Raw genomic sequence first — 27,599 nt, 5'->3', positions numbered from 1 at the left:
TTTAACTTCAACATTAACTATTCTGTACTGGAAAATAACAGGAGGATAGTAGACAGCAAATGACATTTATGCATTCATTAACTGTCTCTGGCTCATTGTGTAAAACAACTGTATAATCAATCATAAACTGGTCAGTCTAGAGCAGTGACAATTTTGATTACCAGTGGAAAAAGTAAAATCGCTGTTCTCCTTAGAGAAAGTTAGGCAATCAGATCTCTCTCCTGTATGGTTTTCGGTGAATGTATGAAAGTTCAGTCAAATATGAAAAATGAAATAATAAAAACTAGAAAGGACATAATTTTGACATGAATCTCTTGTAAAAAGCAAGTGTGTTAAAAATTTTTAGTCTGGTATTTTTCTCTATTTAGAGCATTTAGATTTTCATTCAAATGAAAATTCAGGATTGTATACATCTAGCCGGGAAGCTGTTCTGTGAAATTGCATGGCTTTTCAGCATGTGCAATACTAAAACAGTTGTTTTACCTGCTGTTACTTAAACCTCCTTATACACTTTATTCAGTTAAGCTCTTATTAGAAGTTCTTCACAATCAAATCTGCTAAAGGTTTGAAATGTAAATCATACTGATTTCTGAATACAGGTAAATGCAGTCTTTGGTAGATGGAGAGTTTGAAACACTTGCAAATTTTGTGGATTTTTATTTTGTTTTGTTTTAATAAATAAGTATCTGAACCTATGTGCATTTTCTCCCCAAATGTGATGGTAATGCTTATAATGCTCTGGTGTCTTGACCCCTTATCAAAATTTAGGTGGGAATGGAATAAGAAATTAGTGCAGAGGAGAATGCTGCCTATTACTGAGGCATTTAAATTTCAGAGCAGAGATTTTTCTCTTACAGTCTTAACTTTTAAAAAGAAATGGAGGAAGATAAAATTACATTAGTAAAGGCTTGGGCTGTCAAAATTACTTTGCATTTCTCTTTAGTGGTTTTCTGTTTCTGGGCTTGGGATGTAGGTTGTTAAGGATTTGTTAGAAAATAGTAAAGCTTTCTATGCATTGTTACCATTATTATACTTAGGCTATTGTCTAAAATGATATTTATGGGAGTTTTTGTTATGCAGGATTTTCTCTGTGAGCGGGAATGTCCTTAATTTCATCCTGGAGTTTACGAACTGGAAGAGACTTCCTCCAGCTGTAGAGCAAGACCTTTCAGACTACAAAGAGAAGTTCCCTTGGACTCCCAAGAGCCATTTTGGTAAGCAATAGAGTTAGGAAAAAAAGTTTCTGTGCATGCCAGCTTCCAGGCTGTAAGTAGGAAACAGCTCTTTGTGCTAATGCACAACAGCAAAGAAGGTTCAATAGTCAATGGACATTGTTTGTCCAGAAACTGGGGAGCAGAAACAGTAGTTACCCTAAACAAACAAACGAGCAAAACATATTTGCATGAATTTGACTCACTACATTGTTCAATTCAGAGTCAGCGTGTTTCAAGTAGGTATTCTCAGTTTAGGCTATTTTGTCCTCTTCAAATTAATGCATGTGCTATAAAACATGGGTAGTGACTGTAAATTAGTAGTGTGCCTTCCTGAAATGATTTGTTCAGCCTCTTGGAAGATTTAAGGGAAGATGATCAATATTACTTGTTTACATTTTCTAGACGGTATCCCACTGATTTTTTTTTTTTTCCAATTTGATTTGTATTTCCAGTGACGTGTCTATGCTGTTCTATAAGCATTTGACAGTAATCAAAGTACAAACCATATAAATCATCATATTAAATACCTACAAATCTAGCTGTTCATTGGCACTCCTGTAATCAAAATGTGGTCCACCAAAAAGATTCAATAATCTGTTGTCCAGGAAAACACTAGTGTTCACTGCATTCACCCTTCAGAAAAGCAGCTTTAACGTACAGGTCAAGCTCTGTGACCTATGCATTATGTTACTGAAAAATTGCACTCAGCTGTCTTTGTTAGTGACTAATTTCAAAGCAAATTCTTCTTTAAAAGGGTCTGTAATAATTTTTAAAATGTCTAAGTGATAGTTATTAAATAATACTTTCTTTGGAATATTTGGAGCTAATTATATCTTTTTGGAGTGAAATAAAAAGGTTTTATTAGGGGAAGTTTAGATGAAGTTCTCTCTTTGTTTCCTTTGCTATTAGTAAATATATTTATGTTGTAATAGCATCCAGTAACTTAAGCCAAAGAGAGAAAGCAGAGAGGAAAAAGCAGGGTGGGGGAGTTTGAACGTTTTCCTTACTCTTTCAGCCAAGAGCAGTCAGGGCAAGCAGGCCAGCTGCTGTGCTGAGAGGCAGGCTTCACTGCTTGAGAAATACCGAGCACTTGAACTGAGAGAAGCTGGTCATGAGAGTGAGCATAGGAAATTAAAAATGAAGGGTTCGTGCAGCAAAGTTCCAAGAACTGGTGTTCACACCTCCAGCCGAAGGCTTAAATTGTATGGTCCCATGGAGTTACACACCTGCCGTACTTAACCTTCTGTACTGAAATACAGAAATTACTGCAGTTAATATTACAGACTCCTTGTGAATAAAATAAATGGAGAAGCCACTCCAGGAGAGTTTGGAGGCACTAGAGTTCTGTATCAGGATAAGTTGATCTATAATGTGAAAAGCTTGTGTTTGAGCAAATGCGTATTTACAGACATGTTTGTGTATCTTTCGGCACAGTGGTTCTCCTAAGTCAAGTTATTTAGCAACATGTTAGAACATTTGGCATCACATGCCAACTGAGTCATGCTGTCGTTTAGTACTTACCTTAAAAGTGTTTCCCCTTCTGTTATTTTGTTGCTGGATTTACTTCTAGACTTAATGTTTCATTTCTTGTAAGATGGCATGAGCCTCTCTCTCCCCAAGCAGGTAGCTGTTCTAGGCTGGTTAGATAAAACTTTCTGATTAAGGATAAAATTATTTTTTGACACTTTGTTTCTAGACATTTAAGGTAACTTTTCTAGCTAGAGGGAGATTTTGAAAATGCCGGTTCTAACAGGCAACAGCCCTTCACTATCGAGAACTCTGCCTCGTTACCTGCCCAGAGACTGGGGGGGTTCAGATGGGATCCAGCTAAACCAGGTAACTGCAGGCAAGCGATGTAATCCCATGGTGTCCTGTTCAGTGTTTGACTTGTTTTTTTAATTTTTCAGCCTTCATTCCTTCTCTGTTTCATCTTTGTCGTCTTGAGATCCGGTCCATTCTAACGAGTGAACGCCTGCGATCAGACCGGTTTATCCGGGAATTGCCATTGCCAGCTTGTCTCCAGGACTACCTTCTCTACCTAGATGTACTGCGAGTCAACGCTATCCCAGAAGCGGAGGATTATCTGAAGCAGAGAGAGGAGGGAGCTCCCTCTACCAGTCACTCCAGTGCTGAAGGTGCAGAGAGGAGGGACACCTGTAACACCTGTGTTAGGTGGTGACTGAACTCTGCAGCTGCAGATTTTGTAATGGCAATTAGCAGACACTGGAGAAGAACTACTGTAAATAACTGTAGTAATAAGTCTTTTCATGCTGTAGTTTTATACTATATCTAGAAGTTTGTTAGAAGTTCTATGATTTATTTGTTTAAAAAGTCTGTTGTAGCTTTCTAAGTCTGTGAACGTTTTCTGGTTTTTGAAAGGAAATTTTTAACTCTTACGGAGTAAAATTAGCTTGTTCAATGAACATCGCTTATCTAGTGGTCAAAATCTATTTGGTCAGACACTGTTAGTAGACACTTTATTCCAAGTACTGCATATACCAAATGAAATTATCTGAAAGTCGAAGAACACAATATTGTATTATTGTTATATATTTATGTATTGGGGAGTGGTCTAGCTGAACCAGAGATAGGAAAATAGTATAAGAAAGGAAATCGTTTGCTGAAGGAACAGTCATTTTCTTTTATTTTCCTGTCCTTGGTTGTCTATATTTGGCAGAATGTTGGAGCCCGCACCCAGTCCCTCCCCTTGCGTAGCCCATAGGCAAGGCACAAAATGTCCCCACAAGCACACCGACACAGCACAGCTGTACAAAAATCCCTCCTTCAATGAAGTGAAAAAGCAACCGCCGTCCCCACAGGGTGGGTGACAGGGCCGGGGCAGGGACACCATGGTGTAAGACAGCTGCATCCCTCGCGCTGGGAAAGCCCTGATCCTGCAGAGGCAAGCTGGCACTGCCAGGCTCACTGGTAGTAGATGCTGAAGGCATGGAGGATGTACAGGAAGGTTGTGATGAAGGCGAAGAACTGCATGAGAGGAAGAAGAGCAAAAGCTGGGGTCAGCTGGGAGAGTCTAACCCCATCTCCTCTCAGTGCTCTCGACCTAGGGAAACCTCCCAGCCTAGAGCTCTCTCCAGCCTCAAAGAAAAGGCAAAGCCCCCCACGTTTCCCAGGAGGCTGCCACACAAGGCTGTCCATGAGCTGCTGGACCCGGAGAAGCCCACGCTGGCTGCACGATGCAAGAGATGAGGAGCTGAAGCTCTGACCAGTGTGACACTGCTGGGCTTGGGGTGGCTGTGCTGTGGCTTTAATATTTGCTCTTACATCTCCCCAAGGGGAACTGCAGGTGCTTCGGCCTGCCTGGGGTTTTCTGGACCGACTCACCGATGCGGCGCTGTTGAGCTGGTAGTAAAGTGGCGAGTTGGGGCCAAGCTCGGAGCGGATGGTTGCATTGGCTTGCAAGACAGCAGCGCTCATGTACAGAATGGCCGTGGCACCGTGGTACAAACTGTCCTGCAAAACAAAGGAGCGGCGAGGATCAAAGCCTGCCCAGGACTGTCCTTTTCTGATTCACCCTGAGGACGAGGTCCATTCTCTGCACGTGCGAGTGCTCAAACAGCAGCCATGTGCCCAGACAGGGGCTGGAACCAAACCTCTGTACCATGCCGAACCCTCCCCTGTGCCCACACAGCACCTGCAGCATAGCACAGCTTCCCTCGGCATTTCCAATCAAGGCAAAAGGAAGAAAAAAGGCTGGTTGGTTGCAGAAGGGCCAGCAGCTGGCCAGCTAACCCGTCACCAGCCACGGTGGTCTTGCACCCACACTGCTGCTGCCAACATCTGCCAGTGTCCCAGCCCCTCCTTACCAGCACTTTCCAGTTCTCGCTGTTTTTGTGAAAGCCGAAGAGGTAGCTTATAAGGAGCAGCAGGGAGATGAGGCAGGAGCTGAGGGACACGTACATCACCCATCCCTGCAGCAGCGGGAAGGAGACGGAGGTAGCAGCGATGAGGATCCACACCCAGGTCCCGCAGAGCTGCCGGGGACAAACACAGGCGCCTCCGGTGAGCACGGGATGGGGAAAGCCCCTTCTCCTCCCTGAGTCCCTCCTCACCTCCCTCCCGCACTGGCCCCAGCAGCTGTTGAGAAGCCCTGCGTCTTCAGGCACTGCGGACCAGCCTCCTGTAGCATCCCAGCACAACAGCAGCACCACAAGCTGGCACAAGTTTCCCTTAACACTCTTGGAAAATACTTAAAAATGTTTATTACAAAAGGGAAAGGTTTGCTGCTGTGTTCGATGCAAGGAAACATCTCACTCCGAGGCCTTTGGCAGAGAAGCCAGAAAATGTGCTTTTTTCTGGGAAAGGTGAACAGCCGCATCAGCCCAGCCCTGCCCGCTCATTAATCTCCTGGGCTTGAAATCGCAGCACGAGGAAGTCTCCTCCTGACTCCACGCACCAGCCCAGAGTGAGTCGCTTGCTCTGGATCCACCCAAAAATATTTACCGTGCACAGATAGCGTGCAGGGTTATCTGGATAAGCTCACACTGCCCTGTGCCGTTCCAGCTCTGGTGGATGAAACCCCCCAGATTTGCAGCAGGGAGCTGAGCCCACTAGCACAGGCAGCTCACAGCAGAGCCCAGCCACAGCAATTGCACCCATGAAGTGTGGGTGGTGTGGGTCACCAGCGCTGTGTCATGTGTCAAAGTACACCATCAGTTATCTCAGCCAGTCCCACCGACTGCCCTCTGGACCCATAAGCAATTGAAAGATTCATGGAATGTCACACGACACCCAATTGCCTTCAAGACCTTGGAAAGACTGAATACAGTGAATGAAATTTCCTTGATTTTTCAAGCAATTTCTATGTGATAACTAGAGCTGCTCCTGCCCTGGAGGCGCTGGCAGTTCTTCAGCCTCTCCCAGCCCCAAGGCAACCAGCGACCCTCACGCAGGCTGTGGCGTGGACCTGGACTGTATCTTGCCCTCAAGCTGTTCCAAAAACATCACAAAGACCACCTTTATGCATTCAGTATAAGCAAAAGAAAAGATGTTATTTCCCATTAATGCTGTCTTCAGGATCATTTTGGGGGCTGCTCCCTGATTTTTAAATTCGCTAGAGCCACTAGCGGGGTGCTGTAACGCAGCAAAGCTCAGCATACTCACTATCTCTGGTAGGATGAAGGCGTAGGGGACCGTTTTGAAGACAGCAGGTCCGGAGGGCAAGGTGGGCTGTGTGGAGGCCACAGGAGGACTCGCTGAGGCCATCTCTTCTCAGCTGATGCCGTGACCACTCTGGCTCGGCTGCGCTCACATTTGCCTGTGCCGCGCCGCTCCTGTGTGGGGTTTTAACTGACACACCCGTAGGGACGTAATCACAGAAACCAGCCCAGGCTGGCACCACGCTGCTTCCTCTGGCTGAAGGAGCCCTCGGCAGCCCTCCGGTTATTGCAGCCAGCTTCACACACCCTGCCGCCAACACTGGGACCGGAGACCAACAGGACCCCAGCCCCACCACCAGCACACAATCAATTCAAGGTCTTTTAACAAGAGGGGAGAGAAAAAAATCCTACACCACACCAGGGCAAAAACATTTCCTGCAATCAATTTTTGTCCTTGGCACTCTTTCAAGCCTGAAATATTTTTGCTTCTACTATTGTTGCCTCCTCCCCTTTCTGTTCAAGTTTCTGCTCCGTGTTCACATCAGATTCCCCCACACCCACCGGGCACGTCCAGCCTTCAAAAACTTGCAGCCGAACATTTTTACAGACAACTCAACACACTGGTAAAAGACAGGGTTTGCCTGTGTGCTCCTAAGTGCCCAGAAGGGTCTGAAGGACAGCTACTGGGACAGCTTTCATTTCTACCTGTTGGATTCAACAAGCACATGCCATTTCCTCCAGTGGACTCTGCCTCACCTCATAACTCACCAATAACTGGTGGGATGAAAGGCTGAAGGTGGAATCTGCCTCATGGCCTAGAGAGGACAGAATGACTCCACTAACTTAGACAACACGCTACAGCAGGAGGACAACATCCTAGTAAAATATCATCTCTCTGTTAGGATGCGATGCCTGAAGAATTTAGAGTCTATGACAAGCTCTTGCACAATACAGAGCAAAGATCAAATCCATGCTGTTTCTTATTGTCCGAGCCCCTCCTAGGCCAGGGGGAAGCGCTTTGTGGCATTTCTGGAGGCTCCAGTTTACAAATGCTGTCAGTGGGAGCTGGCTTCGGGCTCCATGCAGCGTGCTGTGGTCTTTGAAAGATCCGGCTTTAAAACAACATTTCATACCAGACAAAACTAGTGCCTGGCTCAGACTTAAATCCACACGTGACTCAGTGCCTGCCTGCCTCGTGGGACACGGTGGCAACATACCCATCAGCATGTGGAAAGCATCCAGACACTCCAGCACAAAAGAGAAATTGGATGAATAACTTGCCCCTGGGAGCAGGCAGCACATACAGCCTGTGGTTACAAACTGCTCAGGGGAAAGAAGCCTTTAACATCCTGGTCCACCTGAGGAGTACCCCGCAGCTCCTTAGCCTGCCCTAGAAAGTCATCACAGAGGGAACTACCGTATGGCACGACCATGTGCAGGGGAAACACAGCATGCCCTGAATTCTCGCCAGCTTTTATTTGTATTAGGTGGGTAAAGCACATTCCTATGAATAACCCAACCTTTTCCTGAGTGGGAAAGAAAAACAGTAAAACAGTCTAAATACAGAGCAACCTGCTGTCCACTGATTGGACAAGAGATGAGTTTTTTCCCTAACCTGGCTGACCTTGCTCAGCAGCATTCTTAAAGGTCATAGCTATTTTCCTTGCCTGTTACTCATCGACTGGGGTACTGTGAAAAAGAGTCTTTTGTTCACCCTGATTAAAACAAAACTGTAAATTAATTGGAAGCTGCATGAGAGGAGAAAAGTGCTGCCTCAGCATTTGCTCAGCTTAGGCAAAATAGGACACTCGATGTGGCTACAACAGGTACACTTAGCAACAGACAACCATAGCCTTGTCTAACATTGCAAAGGGCAAAATTTAAAATACAATTTACATTAGTTAAACTGATAAAATAATTTTAGTCTCTCAAAATGTTAAATATGTTAAAATATTCATTACAATTCAGATAGTACACAGTTTCTTCTTTGTAAGAATTTATTTATATTGTTACCCCATTCTTACATAGCCCGTATTGTTTTCTATAATCCATTCATACCCCAGGATTGTTTTTCCTCACTTCTAAGAAATCGTAAGCCAGCTCTGAGATATCAAAGGCTCTGTGAGTGTTTTCTGGTGACAGCAAATACTGAAGTGCACCATCATTCTCTCGGCTCTTTTTCAAAAAGTCAGCAATGGCCTTCCAGCGAGATGCTTCAGACTCTTCTTCAGCCCACTTGTAGTCAGGGAGGAAAGTGGACTGGAGGAGAGGGAAGACAGAGTCGTGGTACACCAGGACAAACAGAGACTTCAGAAATTCTCCATCTCTCTGCAGAGAAGAGTATTTGAAAATACTTCAGTGCAAATACATGGTGTTGCCAAGCACTTCTCCAGAAGTATTGTACGCAGGAAAAAAAAACCAAACAAACAAGAAAACATTCGACTAACCCCAAGTTCCCAGGATAACAACGGGAAGAGATTTGACCTTCCTAAACAAGCATCAGTTAGCTTGGATAAGCCTTAAACTCACCACCAAGAATTACACTATATGAACTATAGATCAACAAATCTGCTCTCCAACCCACCTATTTTTCCAAACAACAAAGAACAGCGATACGCAGCCAAACCCTGGCAGTGTTACCACAAAACGGCAATCTGTACAAGGGTCACTGAGAGCCCTTTGCTCATGGGGTATTTCTATTTCTTCCTAAAAACACCAGCGTCTGACAACTGTTCCCCACAGCCTCTGCAGGTACAGACTGAGAGACTCTTTGCCATGGCCGCCGGGCAAGTGCCAGATCCTCCCCACCTCGGAAGCCCAAACTCCACTCGTTTCTCTACTGCCCTAGGCAGAGAGTTGCAACAATCCCACGCTCCACGCAGCACGTGGCTCTTAGCAGGAGGTAAGGCCACACCATAAATAGTGTTATTTCATGCTTTGACAGGACATTCTGTGTGTGGCGAGAATTATGCCCTCCCCTGTAAAGACCAGTTTGCAAAACCCAGAAACTAAGAATCAGCCTGGCCAATTATCAAACACTGAAAGATCCTGACCACTTTAACTAGACAAGATTTCTGTGCCTCATTTTCCACAGGCACACTAGAAAAACCCCTTCATGCAAGAAGGACACACACAGAGCGCTGCCTCCTGGAAAACTCATTGACCACCGAGACTCTTCCAGAAACGTTCTAGAAATGCGAGCGCTATGACTGGCATTGAACACTTCACATCTCAGCAGGAGATTTAGCAGCTAAGCATCATATAACCATGCAAGGAGTAAGAATTCGCCAGGCAGCAATCCTACCATGGGAGTGGCACATGACAAATCAGGTAAAACTGGATGGTTCTGGGATAGCGAGGAGTTACTAATTCTTTGAGCAGATCAGCTTTCATTTTGGATGAATGGCCTTGAAAAAGTGATTCTGACTCAACAGCATTGCGTTTTGTTTGCATAAACAGGGAGATCTCTTTGTGTATCTATTCAGTAGCATGCACAATAAATGAAATACCCTGCTGCTGCTCCCAAGAAGTGAAGTGTCTTGGATCAAGAACCAATGCCTTTCTCATTCAGTTACCTACAGCTTCTCTTTGTCCAGAGGACAGGAGGTAGGACAAGGTACAGGTAAACCTGGTGACATGGCCAATTCAGTTCTTCTCCAGCTGTCTACACGCCAAAATGGGAGATCACAACTGTCTGAGGTAGGGAGATTTGCAGAATTTGGGGGCCTTTTTCCAGGCAGACTGTGGGAGGAGTTCACAGTCTTTTTGGAGGTGGAAAGATTATTTTGTGGGCATACACAGCCCCTTTTGTACCAGTGGAAAGCTTTTACCAGTCAAGTATTGGAAGCACATCATGAAAAGGAGCCACGCTTCGGGTATGAACCTGTAATAGCTTCCCCACTAACAACCACATACAAACACTGAGACAAAAAGTTACAAGTTAATTTCATGTTCCTTCTTCTCCTAGTTTACTGTTAGAAATATGGGTAAGAAATGTTAAGAACTGCATTTAGCTTATCTACATTTTCTAAATAAATGTATGGTGAGAGGAAAAGTTAACTAGCAATAACACTGACAGCTTCTGGTTCGAATTAGATTGAATGTATGTCAAAGAAAAACCTGTAATTTATTACCTTCTCAGATCTCTTCAATGTTCTTTCTCTATCTGCCCAAGCGCTCTAAAATGAAATGAAATGTAAAATCAGACTGAGATTGTGGAGATCTAAAGCAATTCCATTTTTGGCTGCAAAACTCTCTCTCACTGCAATCCAATCCCGCAGTAGTTCAAGCTCCTGTTGCAGTCCCACTTTCTTCATACTCCCCATTTCTCCCTTGTGCCAGTTTAGTTGATTTAAGCAAACAGCCATTCCACCAAATTTTACAGATGCAAGGATTTGGAGATTTGAAATTATCAGAGCCATATAAATGAAATCAAGGGGATCCTTTCTTTTCAGAAAAATCAGTTACAACTGAGGTTGATTTTTTTCCACCCTACAAGCATGGAGAAATACAGCCTAACCCCAAAGGCTGACAGCTTCTAACAGAAGTGTCCTTCAGGCAGAAATAACTTGGCTGTTGTTGTCTGGTACTAGGATGCCTGCAAGGGACTGCGGTGTAAATATGGTGAGCACTGTCCTGCCAGTCAGAAGCTAAGTCAGCTCCTCCCTGTCATGAAAGCAGCACTGTCCTAGAAGCCAGACAAACATTCAGACAGCTAATCCACCTGAGCACTCTCTTGCTCTGGCTACATGGCTAGCAGTGCTCAAACTAGCCAATTCATGTCTTTGCATCCCTTCTGAATGTACTCAAGCATTCTCTTGCAGTTTTGAAGGCACTAAGACACACGAGATATGCACGTACTTGAAACAATTATAAAACTTTTTCTGCTGTTTGGCTTTTCCATTTATTTATCTTTCCACAGGATAAAAAAAATCTCAAATTTTGCAAAACTATCTGGAAATCCTGACACATCAGATTTAATTGAACAATACGTAGATAACATACCCGAAGTGCATCCATCAGGTCTGGTTGATCCATGAGTTGAGGGAAAGTTGTTAAAATAGGATTACAGATTAAATCTGAAATGGAAAACAAACACATTCAAGGCTAAGGAAGAAACAGGATGGTTTTCAAGGTATCGACACATCAATGTATTCAGCACATCCCCTGCCCTCAGATTACTTCAGAGGAAAAATTAGCTGTAACAGTACTCCAGAGCAGCAGGGAATGTAGAAAAGCTCTCTAACAACTGCACTCTCTGACTGTAGCAAACTCTCAGTGGCTGAGAGACAGAGTTAACCTGAGAGACAAGAGACAAAAACCGATTGCTGTTTTATTAGGAGAAGCCAGCAAGCAAGAGGCCTTACTGATTTAACCTAGGGGTAGACTGAGGTGTTTTTCCTCATTTCTGCACCTGTCTTTTTTATAAACATCTGAAATTGTGCTGCCTTAATTGGATGTTATGAATAAACACACTTTCATTCTACCTTAACCTGGCTTGTGTCGTGTGCGATTTTAAGATAACCGGGTAACAAGTGGCATAGTAAATTTACCAAATGGGGCACATCATCAAACTGCACAGGTCTCCTGTGTGCCTTTCAGGTTAGCTACCAGGTAATAGCTGGGTCTCCTGCTTGAGCTGAACAGGCGGCTGTATCAAAATCAGGCAGGGCAGAGCTGCCTCCCCATGACTGGCAGGAATCAAAGCTCTCTGTTATGACACACAGCAAATCTTCAGCCCCAGTGGCACAGGGGTCCTGTCATTATTTTAGTTAATGAGATTGTGGATGAGATTACAAGAGTGCTACAAGTGACATATAGAGGAATTTTGCTTGAAGTGTTTTCTTTCTCTTATGATTTTAAATATTTAATGTACACTGTTGTTTCTTCACGTTGAAGTTGATGGAAAGTTTAGTAAACACTAACCATTTACAAATAACAAAACATTTCACAGAAGCAAGCCAGAACCAATTGCTTTTGTGAAATAAACCAGGCATTTTAAGTTGCCTATTTCTAAAGTGATAGTTGATTTTGAAATAAGAGAAATCTTGTTTTGTTATACCAGAAAAAAGTAGAAAATAGCTACCAGAACAACTTCTGAAATGCTGGGGTAAAGCCTTTAAATCATTTCAAATGAAGTCTGAATCCAAATGGATGCAATTTAACTCCAGGACAGGTCATCAGCCTGATCTATTGTCCTACATTATAAAGATCAAATCAAGTAAGTGTAGCGGTTAGCAAGTGGCCTTTAAAAACTAAGCATTTTCAGTTTCTCTGTGATGAGTTTATTAAATAAAGCATTAATTTATGAAAGGGTCTGACTTTCGGATACTGAAATCAGTATACTCAGAATGTATATTAAAGTGCAAGAAAATCAGGAAGGGAGTTAAGTTCTGAGCACCTTTGAAAGATGAACCTGTAATTCAGATGCCTAAGTATGGCTAAAGATTGTAAGTTAAAAATGTTACTAAGTGCACAAGCAAATTTATTTGCCGTAGGAACAGATGATACGTAATTCAGTCTGGAGAAGAGACAGGAGAAAACACAAGAAAAATCACTTTGCAGTACCAATATAAATTCACCTGTAGTACAGTTAAGAAATGTAATTTTTCCATATTGCAATTTGATTTTAAAATGGAGATGACTATAAACTATTACAGTTCTGTTGAAGGAAAGATGTGGAAAGAATAAGATAGAGTTGCAAAATCAGAGCAAGATACTGAGTTCTAAAACCAGAACTCTTCCACTTTGGTCTCTCCCTGCTGCATTAGCCAATAAGTAAATAATAATTAACAAAAAAATAAAGAGGATGACTTAGCCTCAATGACAAAAACATCTGCCTAATCTCTTCTATAACTCAGAGAACACGCATACACTAGAAATGAATGAGTAAACCTGTGTGCATGTCTAATCTCTCATTGCATGGGTGGTGAAAAGGAAACATTTCTCTTGCAAATAATCCTTTATTTGCTTTTTATTTATTTATTTATTTAGAAATAACCCTTTTCCTATCCACATAGGCTTTTTTTTAATGAGAACTTCACCAAAAGCACTTAATTCATACTTCACAGAAAACAAAACTGTTCTTGTGGTTTTTGCGTTCTGCGATGTGAACTGATGTCAAACAGGGCAACATATTAGATGTGAGTTGAAATATTACTAGTTTGAAATGCAAACACACTGAGTGGTGGTATTCACAGCAAGAAGCTGTTCTCTTTTATCAGCAGGGACAACGGCTTTCTATTTGTCCCCACAACACCTGCAGACTGAAAGTTAAAGCACTGAAATCCTCTACACAGGGAGCGTGACCTCCTAACCTTGTGAGATGGTTGGTCAATACCAGCACTACCAGGGAACAAAATTCTACAAGTGCCCTGTATCAGTGGGGGTTACAAAAAGAAGACTCTGGTTAGAGTAATTCTCTTCAGGAACCTGGTCTTTCTCCAACACACTCTCCGTTACTGAGTTCTCCTCCACAACAGCAATTCTTACCTGTGCTTTGCATGCTTATTCTGTCTTTCAAGAGTACATCACCAAGTATTTGTCGATAAAATATCAAGAGATGGATGTAGCACATACTGCCAATTAATGTTTCTGGTAGCAAACTGGTGAGAAAATAAAGAACATGCAGTTGAGATTTTTATTGAAAACTGCTCCTACGAAGCATTGTTCACCAAAACTTGAGGGTAATGACAGCTTCATGGAGAAGATCATTAGCTCCTATTGGCACCTCCATGAATCTATCACAACTTTTTAAGGTGTACATTGATACAGCTACAAGAGCCAGACTCCTGCTGTTGCAGTTTTGAATATTATCTAAACTTAAAGACTCTTCAGTTGTTTTCAACAAAATAGCTCTAAGCGTCAAACAGAGATCAAGTACAACACACAGGTGACATGACCCTCAGATTTTTCCATAGCCAGTGTTGGAGGGAAGGGGAACACTTTAGATCTCTGGAACCATTCTAGGCTATCTGAAATTTCATTTTATGGCAGCACACATGCATACTTACTTCAGGATGTCTTTTGACCGTGCACATAATGACCTCAGTTTCACTACAAGCACAGGCTGTTTCTTGAGTGTTATAAACTGATGAAAAACACCACTGCCTGCTTAAGAAATAAATACCCAATATGAAATCTGTCATTTTGAGATAATATTAAGAATTATATTACAAGAATGGACATTTAAATTTGGCAAGAGATGCTTTGCTGTAACTGTAATGGTTTAAGGATGGTCTAAAAACCAGGAGGAATTGAACATCTGAAAACATACCAACACATCAGCTATATCAACATTTAGTCTAACATAAACTATTACCTCTCTCGAGGATGGTGGATTCATAATATGCAGGGAGTAATGCAGAGGTAAGTGTCCAAACCCAAAAGGTAAAGGCTTCTGTAGCTTGCGGCATGTGTCACTGGCAAATGGATGTTATTACAGCTTCCAGAGGAAAGCCATGGCCACCCTTATTTAAAACACAAGTGGTCTGTCATCTGAACCAACCCTTAGCGAAGCTTTATTCAACCCCGCAGGGAAGAACCAGTAGAGATATTCTGTAGTGTGTTTATGCACATGTGCAACTTGTGCATAAGTGATATGGGATTGAACAGCCTGGCTTGGGAACTCTTCAGACCAGTGTAACTGCTGAGCCTTGCACCATCACCCCATAGCCAAGAAGTGTTAAGTGCAGCTAAAGAAATAATTGAATACATTTATCAGAAATAACCCTCAACCTGCAAACACTGGAAATTACAGAAACATTAGCACTGGCAGATAGTTCTGAATCCCACCAGCCCTAACAATCAACTCTCATGAGAGAGCATGCAAAATGAGAGCACACAAAACCAAACCAGGCTGTGGTGACTGCATGCTAATGGGAGATAATGACAGCATGTTGTAAAATAGGTATAGCATTTGTTGTATCATTTCATTTATATAATGTTTAGGAGAAACCACACCTCTTCTTGATATTGATGGGTCAACTTCAACGCCTCTTTCATAGGGAGTACCACCATTTAATAGCAGCTCATACATCCTGTGAAAGAAGAGCAGCATAGTTCAAATGAAAAGATGTAAGGATATGTGAGAACAGCACGACCTCTTTCTGAGAAAGAAAGAAACCTGCTATCTCAAATAAAAAACCAACACGGTGCTTGATGTTATGACTAGTATTTTATAAGAAATGACTACACCTAATGAAGTAACCAAACCTCAAATGATAAATTTGAAACTTGTATTATACTGGGAAACTAGTTAATTATTTTAGAAGAAATTAGCAACATTGATTCTTTTCCACATGACTCCCAGTATTTTTCTTATATGAAATTTAGCAACTGTTTCACTAAAATATTTTTGAGGAGTCATTGTTTATGGAGCAAATTTTAGATACGGAAGATTTAAAATGTTGAATAATAATGCAATGCCAGTTCTGTCAAGACTAAGTCACTGTTGAAGCAAGCATGCAATTTCACTCTCTAGATACTATCTTTAACATAATGGAATAGAAAAACAATGTTAAGAGATCAGATGTAGAAGAGATTTAGAGAACAGCAGAGGTCTCTTGTGGGTATCTTTTTGCCCTGTAATCCAAATATATTCAGAATACACATATATATGTCTATATACATATTTGGTAAAAACCAAGTATTGCAAGTCTGATCTACAATGAATCATTTCTGTAAATTAACAGAAAGCTTTCCTACATTTAATAAAATAGAAATACGTACATTTTATTATTCTTTAAGATTTTTGGACCCATGAACTAATCATAGATCAGCTACAAAATACAAGCTTATTCACACTCTCCAAGTGAATGGTAAGAGCTGCATTCACAACAGCTCTTACCTGCTCCCAGGTCTTAGAAACCAATCTCCTAATTTTTACATATATACGGCAAAGTGCACATAAAGAAGAGCCAGAATCAAAAAGGACCTTGTCACCTTCAATTTAGGTAATGATTCTATTTTATATAAACAAAACTCAACATAACTCCCTATTAACTCAGACATTTCCATGGTTTTAAAATTCCACTGAAGAATATTTTTAAACACATATTCACTTGCAACATTTCAAACCTGAATGTTGGGTCCAGGGAGCACTTTTCCCACACAAACTTAGTAGAACATACACTGGGTGGGGAAGCAGGACCAGCATTCTCACTGAAAGACCAGGTACAACCTGCACATTAGTCTGGATTACACCTGCCCCTACTCCTAGCCTAAAATAGATGTATATACATAGACAGAGAAATACGGAAAGAGAGAGAGAAAGAGAAAGAGAGAGAGAGAGAGAGAGAAGGAAAACATAATAAGCTTACTTGGAAGGAACAGGCATTCCATTAGAACTAAAAAGCTTCAGGAATGCCCAGCCACAGCTTAGCTCTCCTCTTTCACCTGTTGACTAGAAAAAAAAGGAGAAACGTAAATAACTTGAGCAGCTAAACCAGAATGAGTAACTGAATCACAAACAATTATTTAGAATAATCACATTAAAATGGTAAAATGGTAAAAGCCCCGGATTTGTGGTAAGCAAACATTGATTATGTGGCATTTGCAGGTGTTTGAAGATATTTACTAAACAGCACACACAGTTCTACTGAGGCTGATCGTCCATGAACATATTTAAGAGACAAGGATTTATTAAGCCAAGAAATACACATTTAAGAGAAACCTAAGTATATCAAGCTCCTGAAAAAGAAGAAATGCACAGATGCAAAGGTAAAAAACCCCAAACCTGCACTGATGCTCTGAAGAATGCAGGACAAAAAGAAGGAGGGAAAAAAATTTACCCAGAGGATTTACCCATCTGATTCCCGAGTTAACAGTTTCCAAGGCAGTGACCCTGTGCATCAGGAGGCTTTATTCATAGTACCAGAGACAGTGCCTGGGAAAGGGAGCTGATCCTGTGTGCCAGCCCATCCGTTTCCAGACCCCAAAAGCACTAATAACAGGTAGGAACTTGCACACACTCCAGCCTTCATTTACACTTACGCTGTTAACAGAACCAGACAACTTTGCATAATCTTGACTACTCCAATTAGCCTGAGGAGGGCCGTTATGCCCCATTGGGTCTCTCTGAACCATCACTTAATCAGCACTGCACTCCTGCACCCTAAGTTGATACAGGTATTAGTGAAAGAGAAAATACAGCAATACTCCCCTTTGCAACTTCTCTATCCACCTTTTCAGAATTCTGTCACCCACCATTTACTACCCTGCTTGCTAAACATCATGGTTACCCCACTTTCCATCTTTCACCCGTGATTGACTTGATTGCCAAGATTCACCTGAGTAAGATTGCAACCATAATGAAAATTTAGTGTTCAGAAAGAGACAGCAAGACTCGAGTCAGTCTTGTTGACAAAATGGCTGAGATCTTTCACAACAGTGACCTGTTCCGAAAAGCCTGTATCCTCCAAATATTAAGTGTTTCTTATGCTCCTGCATGCATCCACCTTCTATTACAGTAGTTCTTAGGGGCTTTACCATCTATTGTGTCACTACCTGTTGTACTTTTCAGAAGCATATCCTAGATGGATAGGATATATCTGTATCAATTGCAGCTAGAAACCAGTATCCGTACTATTTAAACAGTTAAAATTTTAGTTTCCAAACTATATAGCACAGTAGTCTGAAACAAATCACAAAGATAGAAAAACAATGCAGGAGTGAAGAGAGAATTGGTCCTTTGCAACCACATTACATGAGATCTTTGGCAGACTAACAGAAGTTATTTCAGTGTAAATAAAGGTACATTCGTGTCCACTAGTCAGGAAGTCTTTTATTCTCTAAATATTGACAAGAACTAAAAGTTCCAAAACCCAACATCTCTCTCCTTCCTCCCAGAAGCCAAAAGGAAGACAATCTCATAGTAAGTTAGGAACCAACTAACTTGGTTGTAGTTAGGAAAAGTTCGGCTAAATTTCCATTTGGATCTCACAGTTTGCTGCTGGGATACTGCAGCTTAACATCGAACATGGAACAGCTGGTTGGCTTTATAAACCTGTGCTTGGAATGATTTATACTGCAACTTTACACACTTACATTGCGAATATAAGTGATGCCAAGTTCAAATAATATACCAATGTCTGAAGACACAGAGTTGGATCTGACAAAACAGTCACCATCGAGCAAGCTGGGTAAAATGCCCGTTACCTAATACAGAGAGAGGGGGAGGAAAAAATGGTGAATGTACCTATTAAAAAAAACCTCTGATTTTTAAAGGCCATTGAACACATCACTCATTCACGTAAGATCTCAGACCCAGTCCCATTGCATATAAAAGAAAAGGATGAGTAGAGAACCAATTTCGGTTGAAACCTTGCTCCCCTTATTCTTTATCTTGCCATGAAACACAGCTATGCTACCAAGGTACTTTTTTCGTGCATGATTACAAGCTATTAAAGAACTTTAGATGTCAAAAAGCACTTAATTCCCTCCAAGAACACAGCAACAACTGGGGTAAAACATGACAACACTCCTGCTGTGAATGCGGCCCTGCACGGCACCTGAAACACGGGACAAAGCATGTGCTCTTTTTTTAATGAAAGCAAAGCAAAAGCTCACATGCAAAGTGGGTAGCCTCTTCCCTTCTCCATGAACACCGCACAGTGTGCACCTGATATTGATTGAGAGTTGACCAGTGCCAGCGGCTGGATCACCAGTCCCTCCTGCTACTTCTCCTTCCCCCCCAACTCTTTTGTCCAAAGTATTTTTGCTAAAACACTTGCTTAAGTTTGAATTCATGCACTTCAGCAAGTCTTTTCTCTTCTGCATGTTCATTTTGGTTGCAGTACGTTTTATTTCAACACAAGTACCAGAAGTAATAGACGTCACTAAATAAGAAGCTGTAAATAGATAGTTACTGGCTATGTCACTCCCTGAGTGAGATACCTACCCTTGGAGAAAAGGTCCACGTTTGAGGATTTTTAGGTTGCCATGTAGCTCTCACTGTGTGAATGTTACTCAGCACCTAAAGCATGATAGTGGTGAAAAAAGCTAAGACAAGTTTTTCTGGAAAGCTATGCAGCTTTAAGAAAATGCAGTATTATCCCAGATTAATCCAACACTGCACATAACAAAGATAAAATTACGCTTTCTCTTCAACTTTATCAGATGGTTTCAGTTTAAGGTACTACAGAGGAAGTTTTCTCTGAAGCCACAGAGCACTTTCCAACCATCCTTGCTTCATATACACCAGTAATAGTACCTTTGCCCCCAAGACCGTTCAGTGCAGCTGAAAGAAAACTGCCAGATCATCAGCATTAGATTCTGTCATAAAAAAAAAAAAGCTGCTTTACACATCCACAAAAAGGAACACAGAGGATCAACAGCAGGTGGGAGAATCTGAATATGACCCTGACCCAGCTATTCCCAGGCTATCACAGGAGAGAGATCAGCCTGGAAAAGGCTTTTCTCCACAAACATAAAGGAGAAAAGAGGCACAATGGCAGGTGGGGGAACTGAAATTAGGGACTCAGAGCTCCCGCCCCAGCCCCTCCCTGGGCTGCCCAGGACAGCCCCAGGGGCTGGGTGCGACTCCCATCGTGATGAGTCAACAGGAGCGGCTCGCTGGATCACCTTCCAGACTGAAAGGGGTTACTGCTTAGGGGTATGAAACACTGGCCTGCCAGGGAAGGGCATTTTGGGACTGCAGGTGACTTACTATGGGATGTCCAGGGGAGAAACCAAAGGCAAAAGAAGGGAAGGAACAAGGTGCTTTGTGGAGTAACAAGGGTGGGAAAATAGAGGGATAAGTATACATGTCTGGACATGCCTGGCACCTGATCAATGCAGTCTGTCCTGTTTTCTCATTAAACTCCATTTATAACTATTTTTCTGGGTGAACGGGCTCTCTATTCTGAATGCATGTGTGTGTGTACATCTAGGTGCCAGCAACCAGCCAGACCACAGGTCGCTGGGGGCCTATGTGTCTGCAGTGACTGCAAGTGAGAGAGCGAGGGTACGTATGTCAGCGTGTGATCACAGGCAAGTATCGAGCCAGACTAATCGGAGAGTCAGTTAAGCGGCTTGGGAGGCAGATTGTGTGCGCATGGCTGTCTCTGAGTGAGATAACTGGAGGAGCTGGCTACCAGAGGAACCAGAGCGTGAAAGATCCTGAAAGATCCACTCCTCATCAAGACTTTTTTTGATAGCCAAACAACTTACCCGATTGCCATTGAATAGACAGAGTCGAACATGTCTACTGAGAACCTGTATACTGACTCCTGGGAGAGGAATCATTTTACAGCTACATAAAGTCACAATCAGGGATACTCGAGTTGGTCTAGGATAGATCTGAAATACAGACAATAGAAGAAGGATTAAATCTACAGGGTCCTCCTGCACATGGTATCATTTTGTGTTTATTTACTGAGATGATCAAGCGTAGTGTTCACTAGACTGGATTCTTCTAACCACAAAGCTTGTGTAGTATTAGCAGCAGCAAAATTTCTTCATAAGCCTTTTGCTCTCTTCTAAGGAAATTACTACAAATATTTTAGTGTGACAGATAGAAGGTCCTATCAAAGTTTGAGAAGAAAGAAATATTCTAAAAATGGTGCAGTTGAAGACAGAATCATTAACCAAAATGAAAGACGACGATTTAAATTCATGATTTCACAGTGCCTAGCAGAAGTTCATGGTTTAAAAATCCAGACTAGTCACCCATGCAGATCTGCTTCACCCCTGACAGGGAAGGAACCCACAAACTTAGGATGAAACATGACTCTTAAAAGATACCCAACACGACAATTTGTACCAATTTTTTGCCTATTAGAGAGTAGGATGTGGTAACATCTACTGCCTAAGGAGTCTGGATTGACATCGAAATCCATCATCTGTTTCACAGCAATATTTAGCCACCAATACAAAAGATTGCTAGCAATTCACATCTAGGGATCCTGACATTTCTCTCAAACCAAAAGCATCATAGCTTTCTTACCAGTAATACTCACAGTATTTTTTTCAGAGTTCCACACTAAGTCTTTGAAAGCCAACTGTGATGGAGTAAGTTCAGGCTGCAAAAAGTAACTTGCTCGAAACTGATAGCCTACAAGAGTAATTTTAAAAATTCTTAACATTTTTTATGATCTTTATTGCCAAAATGAACAACACCCAAAATTCAGATGTGGCTAAAGTCTGTTTGAATATTTGACTGGTCCAAACAAAACTATGAAGGTATCTTCTACAAACACCCTTTAAAAAGGGTACTTTTACTATTTGTAAGTATTTCATTCCAGAAGCACAGTAATTTAATTAACAAAAAGAGCTACTGATTTTAAACAGTTTTAAACAAAAAGACTAACAAAACGTGAGATGTGTAATACATTTGGTGAAGAGACTCCAAAAGGTCTCCGAGAAAAAGGGAAGATTAAAGAAAAAAAATCATTTTCTGCAATGTCAACAGGAACTATATGACAAAGAGGAATCTTTGAAATCATTAGGAAATTTTTCATTGCCTCTGTGTGGCCAGGATTTCACACAGATAAATGAAAACTTAATTGAAGAAGATAAAAAAAGGCTTTTATACATTATTTGATGTGTCAAGTATAACCTGTACAGATTACCCAATTACAATTAAGCATTGCCGATTTTAGTCCAATAGGCTAGTAACCAGGACAAGAAACTCACCACAGACACTTGAGAATCCTGCACTGCAATTATTATGAGAAAATCATACCTTCCTCTAAGAGCTGGAAAAGTGTGGATAGGCGGAATCCTGCAGGAACTGCTCCTATCGTTGCCAGTACCTCTACTGTGTCATTCTATCACAAAAAAAAAGAAAAAGAAAAAGGATATTAGTATTCCTGCTATTTTAACAGCTAATTCTATCCTAATTTAGAACTCTCACACAACCAATGTCAGAGACCTGGGCCATCAGTCACTTCTTCTCATCCGAAGCTAGTGTGGCCCATCCTCAGGAACTTTTACTCTGTTTCATGTGTGAACCCAGGCTCCTATTTTGTTAAATCCCCCTTCCATTTCAAAGCAGCAGCAGAGAAGCCAGTTACAGAACAAAATCACACCCTTGAAAAAGAAATGGTATAGTACTCCTGTGGCAAAACAACAAAAGACATCTTATTTGCATCTTCATTCAGACACATGGGCTGGGCTGCAGCCCATTTCTAAAGCATTAGAGAACATTCATGTAGCATTTTTTGCTACAAAAAGCAAAATAGAGATGTTATTTAAAAACAATGGTCTGTAATATGAGAAACAGTGTTTGGTAAAAGGCAAACCTTGTCTACAAAATAATTAACATTATGGTAGATGAAGTTGCTATGTAAGAGATACACCTACCTCTGTGATAGCTCTTCTTACAGCACTCCAGTGAGAATCTGTTCTAAAAGAAAAATAATGTTTTTTTTATAATATATCATCCTCAGGTGGACAAAAATTTAAACACTAAATATTGACTTGTTTTCAAATAGCAGCAGCTTAATAACCATACCTATCTGAGATCCTAGTAATGACATATTTCCAGCCACTAAAACTAATTGCTAGACTGTCTCATGAGCTGGAACATAACTCGATACATGACCCAGTCATTCTTTGATTTTATGAGGGGGGGGGGAAGGCAAACCAAAGCAAAACTCCCCAACGAACCACTCTAGTAGAAGTGTGTCTGCAAACTGAAAAAAAAAAAAAGAAAAGCAAGTGACTGCTGTACTAAAAAGAAAAATGCAAAGAACCAAATACCCTTGTGAGGTATTCTCACTGTAAGAAATGTACTGCCAGATTTAAGGAGAAGGAAGAATAATTTTATACTTATTTGCTTTCACATCACTCCATTTACCTTTTTTTAATTTCGGTTCCATCTGCTGTTTCATCCACCACTTCTATGTGTTCTTCAATTTGCTCTTGGCTTTCGCCATCTTCATTATGGACCTGTAATTCAGATTCAAAATAGCAAAGTGCTTGATTTCTTCACAGTTCTGTTCTTTCTCCAACCATAGCACACATTAATAGTTTAGAAGAAGAGATTTCCTGTCTGTGATGCATCACTCCAGAGCACTGTAACTGCAGAACACTGCCCTTAGTTCTGCAGCTACAGCAAAGGATCGGAGTATTCCTACAAGTAAGCAAGAAGATGCATTTGCAAAGTGGATTCTTTAAAAAGAGAAATACATCAGCATCGTGAAGTAAAAAGCTAGCTACTCAACATGCTCTTTAGTTACATTGTGAAAAGCTCTATTCCATCTGATCACTCAATCCAAACTGTGTACCCACATTTAAATGTTCACCATAATTGCACACTGGATATATATGTGCATAAGTACATAAACTAACATGTGTAAGCAACTCTAAAAATGAAAAAAAAAAGTTACAAAGCTTTAAAATCCATTTTTTAAGAACAAACCTTGTTGAATTACAAAATACTCCAACATTTACATGGACTCACATTTCGTATAAATTATGAAAAGCCCGAATTAGTCCATAGCAGCTTGGCGTCTTCAGAGCTGACCTTTAGTGACAAAGATTATGACTTCAATATTCAAAAAACTTCTCTGCACTTACATGTCTCATCTTCACAAGGCACAAAAATACTGCTTTTGCTAACTATCTCCATACACATGTACACAAACACAGTGTTATTTCCAAATAACTGGCAAAACACTGCTGTGTGTCACCATGTAAGCATTATGACCAATTTTATGCAGCTATATTATCATTAATATACATAAAGTAACAGAGGTGAGACTAGAACAGAAGAAGGTTGCAGCACACTAACCACAAGGTAGGTTCTAGGAACGAGGCCTCTCTCCCCTTTTGAGTTTTCGGCTACCCACCAGCCATCCACCTTCTTGTCATGTATAAGTAGGACTTCACCTTTCTTTGCCATTAGAAAGAGACAGAAACAAAACACAGCCAAGTATTTCAAAATGGCTCCAAGCACAATTGAAAAAAAAAAAAAAAAACAAAACACCCAAACCACAAAAGCTTAATTTTTCCCACAACAGAGATCACAGACTACTGTGACAGACCCTGCCACTACAGAAGGTGGCAAAAGGACACTGGACTCCACTAAGCCAAACATACACCAAGAAAAGCCATTTCTCCCTGAATCCCACAAAGAACCAGCTGAATCCCAGAAGCATAGGATTTAATTGGTGTTACTCCTTCATACAGAATGATCTGCAGTCAAAAAACTTTGAGAGTGACATATTTACCGTAAATGTGAGGTCCCCTTCCTGCTGTGCATTAAAGTTTCCCACTGCAATACATTTTTTAACATTTGGATCATCCAACAATTTATCCTCATCATCATCATCTGCTTCTTCACTATCTTCCTCCTCACTACTTTCTTCATCTTCACTCTCATCCTCTTCATTTTCATCTTCTGTTTGAGGATCTTTCTGATATTCTTCATCCCTACCCAAAATAAATCAAATTTTTCTTATTATTATTTTAACAAAACTTCTTGAAATTGCTGTAAAGCCTTGCAACAAGGGCTTCTCTGCAAGGACATTATCCAGATACAGAATTTTCATTCCTGTGTTTCACTCTCTGTCCTGATCTGAAAAAAACTCCAAAATCCCAATGGTGTTTCCTCCCTAAGCATGCAGATGACATTGCATCCTCTCCTCTCAACAGCCACGTTACATTTCAGCCATTAACCAACACCCTCAGAAAATTCCAGCGAGTCATTCACGACTGCATTAAGAAAACAAGCCCCAGAAGAGCTGGCTCATGAGCACTTCTTTTTTAACTGTGTGTTAAGATAATAAAGGGATGAGCTAACAATTTTTCAGGGTCCTTTCCAACCATACGTGTACAATTTAATAAAAGTGCAGAGTATATTTGTTTGTTTAAGCTACTTACGCTGCATAATTTGTAGTCACGTTATCCTGATCCAAGACAAGAACAAGTTTCTGCAGCTGCTGAGAGAGTTTTAGCAATAGCTTTTCTTCTTCTTCTTTCCTCAGATTGTAATTCCCCACAGGTGCAGGCTCATCAGCCTGAGAAAGAAGAACACAACAAATTGCTCAAAGAATCAAAGTTAAAGTCCCCTTATAAAGTTAGTTTTCCACACATGTCTTACAAGCTTTCACCTTCCTGGGCTGCTGTCACTCCCTGTTTAGTGACATCTTTCTTGTCCTTTTACTCTGCCAAGACGAAATTTTGTGTTAAATTTCAAATCTGCATTCTCCACTCCCAGTATAATGTGTTGGGTTGATAAACATTATAAGCACAGAACTTGTACACAATAAAGCATTAAAAACGTGCTTTTAAATAACACAAATGGATCTCAGAGATCCCAATCGGGCATCGTGCAGTGCTAGGCATCGCCCTTGTCCTGAGGCACCTAAAATCAAGGGAGGCTGGTGTTCTCTAAACGCTCTCCATGATGCATTTTGGAGAAAACCATCAACAAATTCATCTCCATACTTACTTTTTTCAAATCATGAAGAGCATTTCTATTCTCATCCACCAGTTTCTTCAGCTGCATACATCTGCATTGACAGCAAGACAGATAGATAGCATTTTCTTAAACTTCTGATAGATGGGTGACTCAAATCAGGCACATCTACCAAAACGTGTCCATTTAGACACTCAGACCTTCGCCCAGCTCTGTGTGCATGCAGCGTGACAAATACCGATACCAGCCCAAACAGCAGATTAGCTGGTTATTACCTGTGACATGCAAGTTCCCACTTAAAACTATCTCAGCCCTTGAGGACTGGGAAACAGCTAGCCTGTTGCTTCCGCCTGGAAAACAGACGAGCGAGAAGGGGCAGGGAAGAGATGTGTACGATTAGGAGAAAAACGGGACGGCGTACGGGGGACTGTCTGCTCCTTCTTCTGACGCAAAGCTGACGGGGAACGGAGTGAATCTGCCGGGGGCTTTGCTCAGAGCAACCGGGAGACGGTTCTTTCCACGGCGCAGAGTTAAGCCACGCAACTCCTGGCCGCCGGACGCTACTAAAGTTAAGAGTGAGGGGAAGGCTGAGGGCAGGGGCCGGCCGGTGGGACCTCCTCGGAGCTCCGCCTCACCTTTGCCAAAGGGCCTTCCGCTGCCCGGGGGCCGGCGCCGCGGTCTCCGCCCGCACCGCCTCCACCTGCAACACAGGACAGGTGCTGTCAGCCGCCGGCCGATCCCCGCCGCTCCCCGGGCTGGGCCGGGCCGGGCCGTTCCCCCCCGGTACCTGCGCCTGCAGCTCCCGGCTCCGCCGCTGCACCCGCTGCAGCGGGCCCCGCGCCCGCCGCCCCGACATGGTTGCTAGGCAACGGGGGGAAGGGTGGGGACGGGCAGCGGCGCTGCGCGATGCCGTCACTTCAGGGCCGCGCGGTACGCCGGGAGTCGTAGGCGCCGCGGGCCGCCCGCCTGAGGGACAGGCGGGGGCTGGGCAGGGCCCGGCCCGGCCGCGCTGGGGGCTTCCCCCGCCCTCGGGGACCCCCGCCGGACCCCGCTTTGGGCGGCGGGTCGGAGCCAGAAGGGCCTCACCCAACCGTGGCCCACCAGGCAGGGACTCACTGCCGGCCAGGCCTGCAGCCACCCGGCAGGCGGGTAAATCCTGTGCCTGCCCTCCCCAGGGCAACCCGAAAGGCTGGGGTACGTCGGCTTCTAGCTTCTGCTGGAAAACGTGCACCAGCGCACGCTTTGCGCTTAGTGGGAATCGCTTCCCACCCCCACCCCCCCCCGCCTCCACAAAATGGCACTCCCACCTAGGCAAGGCCACGTGGCACTGGGAGCTGTATGGAACCCCCCATTTCTAATGGTCTGCCGGTCTCGAGGTTAAGAACACCAAAAGCCGCACCATGAAAAGGTATCCATGCTTTACTGGTAAAGTAAGCACAACTGGGATGGAGCAGACGTGGCTTGGACCACCCACTCCAGTGAACAGCAGCTCTGCTGAACACGGGCACTCAATATTGCACGCCCCGGCCTTTGCATTGAATGAACTTCCAAAGGTCTGAAACCTTGTTCTACCAAAAAGCCACAGGACTACTTATTTGGCTAGAAATCAGCATTTCATGATCATAAGGGGGGCTGGGCAGTGGGGTTTTTTTTCCCAAAAAAACTTTTAGAACTTTTCACAGTTCAGTAATATAGTTGAAAGCCAGCAGCCTGCACAGCGTGCAGTAAATCCTCTGGTGCAAAGCGGGAGCACCCCCTTCTTTCAGTGTCGAGGAAATACTTTTCTGGAATTTGCTAGCCATGGGAGACAAAGAAGGAACGCGCTACAACCATGTCCACAATTCCTTGTCCACAGCGCGGGAAGAAATTCAGAGTCCGAAGCACAAGCATCCTTCATTTAATTTG

General features: G+C 42.5%; 3 protein-coding genes and 1 long non-coding RNA gene across 10 annotated transcripts in view; 2 read left to right on the top strand and 2 right to left on the bottom strand.

Moving 5' to 3' along the window:
* The window catches only part of ASB3 (ankyrin repeat and SOCS box containing 3), a 31,469-nt gene extending 27,832 nt beyond the window's left edge, over positions 1 to 3,637 (top strand). For all 3 annotated transcript variants that reach the window (XM_052783927.1, XM_052783928.1, XM_052783926.1), the window contains exons 9-10: positions 1,081 to 1,214; positions 3,122 to 3,637. In XM_052783927.1, coding sequence (XP_052639887.1) covers positions 1,081 to 1,214; positions 3,122 to 3,393 — 406 coding nt within the window. In that variant the 3' untranslated portion in view covers positions 3,394 to 3,637. The remainder of the gene's footprint in view (positions 1 to 1,080; positions 1,215 to 3,121) is intronic.
* Positions 3,638 to 3,990: 353 nt separating this feature from the next.
* On the bottom strand, positions 3,991 to 6,503 carry MALL (mal, T cell differentiation protein like). 2 transcript variants are annotated; one of them, XM_052783930.1, is made up of 4 exons: positions 6,336 to 6,503; positions 5,039 to 5,206; positions 4,557 to 4,685; positions 3,991 to 4,199 (listed from the first exon to the last, which is right to left on the bottom strand). In XM_052783930.1, exons 1-4 carry the CDS (start codon positions 6,435 to 6,437, stop codon positions 4,137 to 4,139), a joined length of 462 nt encoding a protein of 153 aa, XP_052639890.1. In that variant the 5' UTR covers positions 6,438 to 6,503; the 3' UTR covers positions 3,991 to 4,136. The 2 variants fall into 2 exon arrangements, with proteins under 2 accessions (XP_052639890.1, XP_052639889.1); XM_052783929.1 differs by having other exon boundaries at positions 3,991 to 4,685.
* A 216-nt stretch (positions 6,504 to 6,719) lies between these two features.
* Positions 6,720 to 26,577, bottom strand: NPHP1 (nephrocystin 1). 4 transcript variants are annotated; one of them, XM_052783922.1, is made up of 20 exons: positions 26,482 to 26,577; positions 26,330 to 26,394; positions 25,728 to 25,788; positions 25,157 to 25,293; positions 24,505 to 24,706; positions 24,066 to 24,167; positions 23,130 to 23,221; positions 22,634 to 22,676; positions 22,014 to 22,098; positions 21,289 to 21,383; positions 20,501 to 20,629; positions 19,230 to 19,304; positions 18,377 to 18,487; positions 16,651 to 16,733; positions 15,293 to 15,369; positions 14,344 to 14,443; positions 13,823 to 13,935; positions 11,336 to 11,409; positions 10,465 to 10,509; positions 6,720 to 8,659 (listed from the first exon to the last, which is right to left on the bottom strand). In XM_052783922.1, the coding sequence occupies exons 1-20, from the start codon at positions 26,548 to 26,550 to the stop codon at positions 8,384 to 8,386; spliced, it is 2,034 nt and encodes a 677-aa protein (XP_052639882.1). In that variant the 5' UTR covers positions 26,551 to 26,577; the 3' UTR covers positions 6,720 to 8,383. The 4 variants fall into 4 exon arrangements, with proteins under 4 accessions (XP_052639882.1, XP_052639883.1, XP_052639884.1 ...); XM_052783923.1 differs by having other exon boundaries at positions 14,344 to 14,440; XM_052783924.1 differs by lacking the exon at positions 18,377 to 18,487.
* LOC128140346 (uncharacterized) lies at positions 8,658 to 11,822 on the top strand. The gene is made up of 2 exons (XR_008234695.1): positions 8,658 to 9,661; positions 9,791 to 11,822. It is a non-coding gene; the product is annotated as an uncharacterized LOC128140346 (long non-coding RNA).
* Positions 26,578 to 27,599: the final 1,022 nt, after the last annotated feature.

This window comes from Harpia harpyja, chromosome 4 (assembly GCF_026419915.1).
Source record: "Harpia harpyja isolate bHarHar1 chromosome 4, bHarHar1 primary haplotype, whole genome shotgun sequence".
NCBI classification, from domain to species: Eukaryota; Metazoa; Chordata; class Aves; order Accipitriformes; family Accipitridae; genus Harpia; species Harpia harpyja.
This window is presented reverse-complemented; position numbering and strand designations above follow the sequence as displayed.

Excerpts from the sequence above, each read along its gene's own strand:
- MALL (XM_052783929.1), bottom strand. The coding sequence starts at position 6,437 with ATGGCCTCAGCGAGTCCTCCTGTGGCCTCCACACAGCCCACCTTGCCC. Across the intron at positions 5,207-6,335 it reads CCTTCATCCTACCAGAGATA|CTCTGCGGGACCTGGGTGTG; the intron begins GTGAGTATGCTG and ends TGTCCCCGGCAG. Across the intron at positions 4,686-5,038 it reads GCGAGAACTGGAAAGTGCTG|GACAGTTTGTACCACGGTGC; the intron begins GTAAGGAGGGGC and ends TTTGTTTTGCAG.
- NPHP1 (XM_052783922.1), bottom strand. The coding sequence starts at position 26,550 with ATGTCGGGGCGGCGGGCGCGGGGCCCGCTGCAGCGGGTGCAGCGGCGG. Across the intron at positions 21,384-22,013 it reads TTTCCAGCTCTTAGAGGAAG|GCTATCAGTTTCGAGCAAGT; the intron begins GTATGATTTTCT and ends TTACTCTTGTAG. Across the intron at positions 13,936-14,343 it reads CGGTCAAAAGACATCCTGAA|TTTGCTACCAGAAACATTAA; the intron begins GTAAGTATGCAT and ends TTTTCTCACCAG.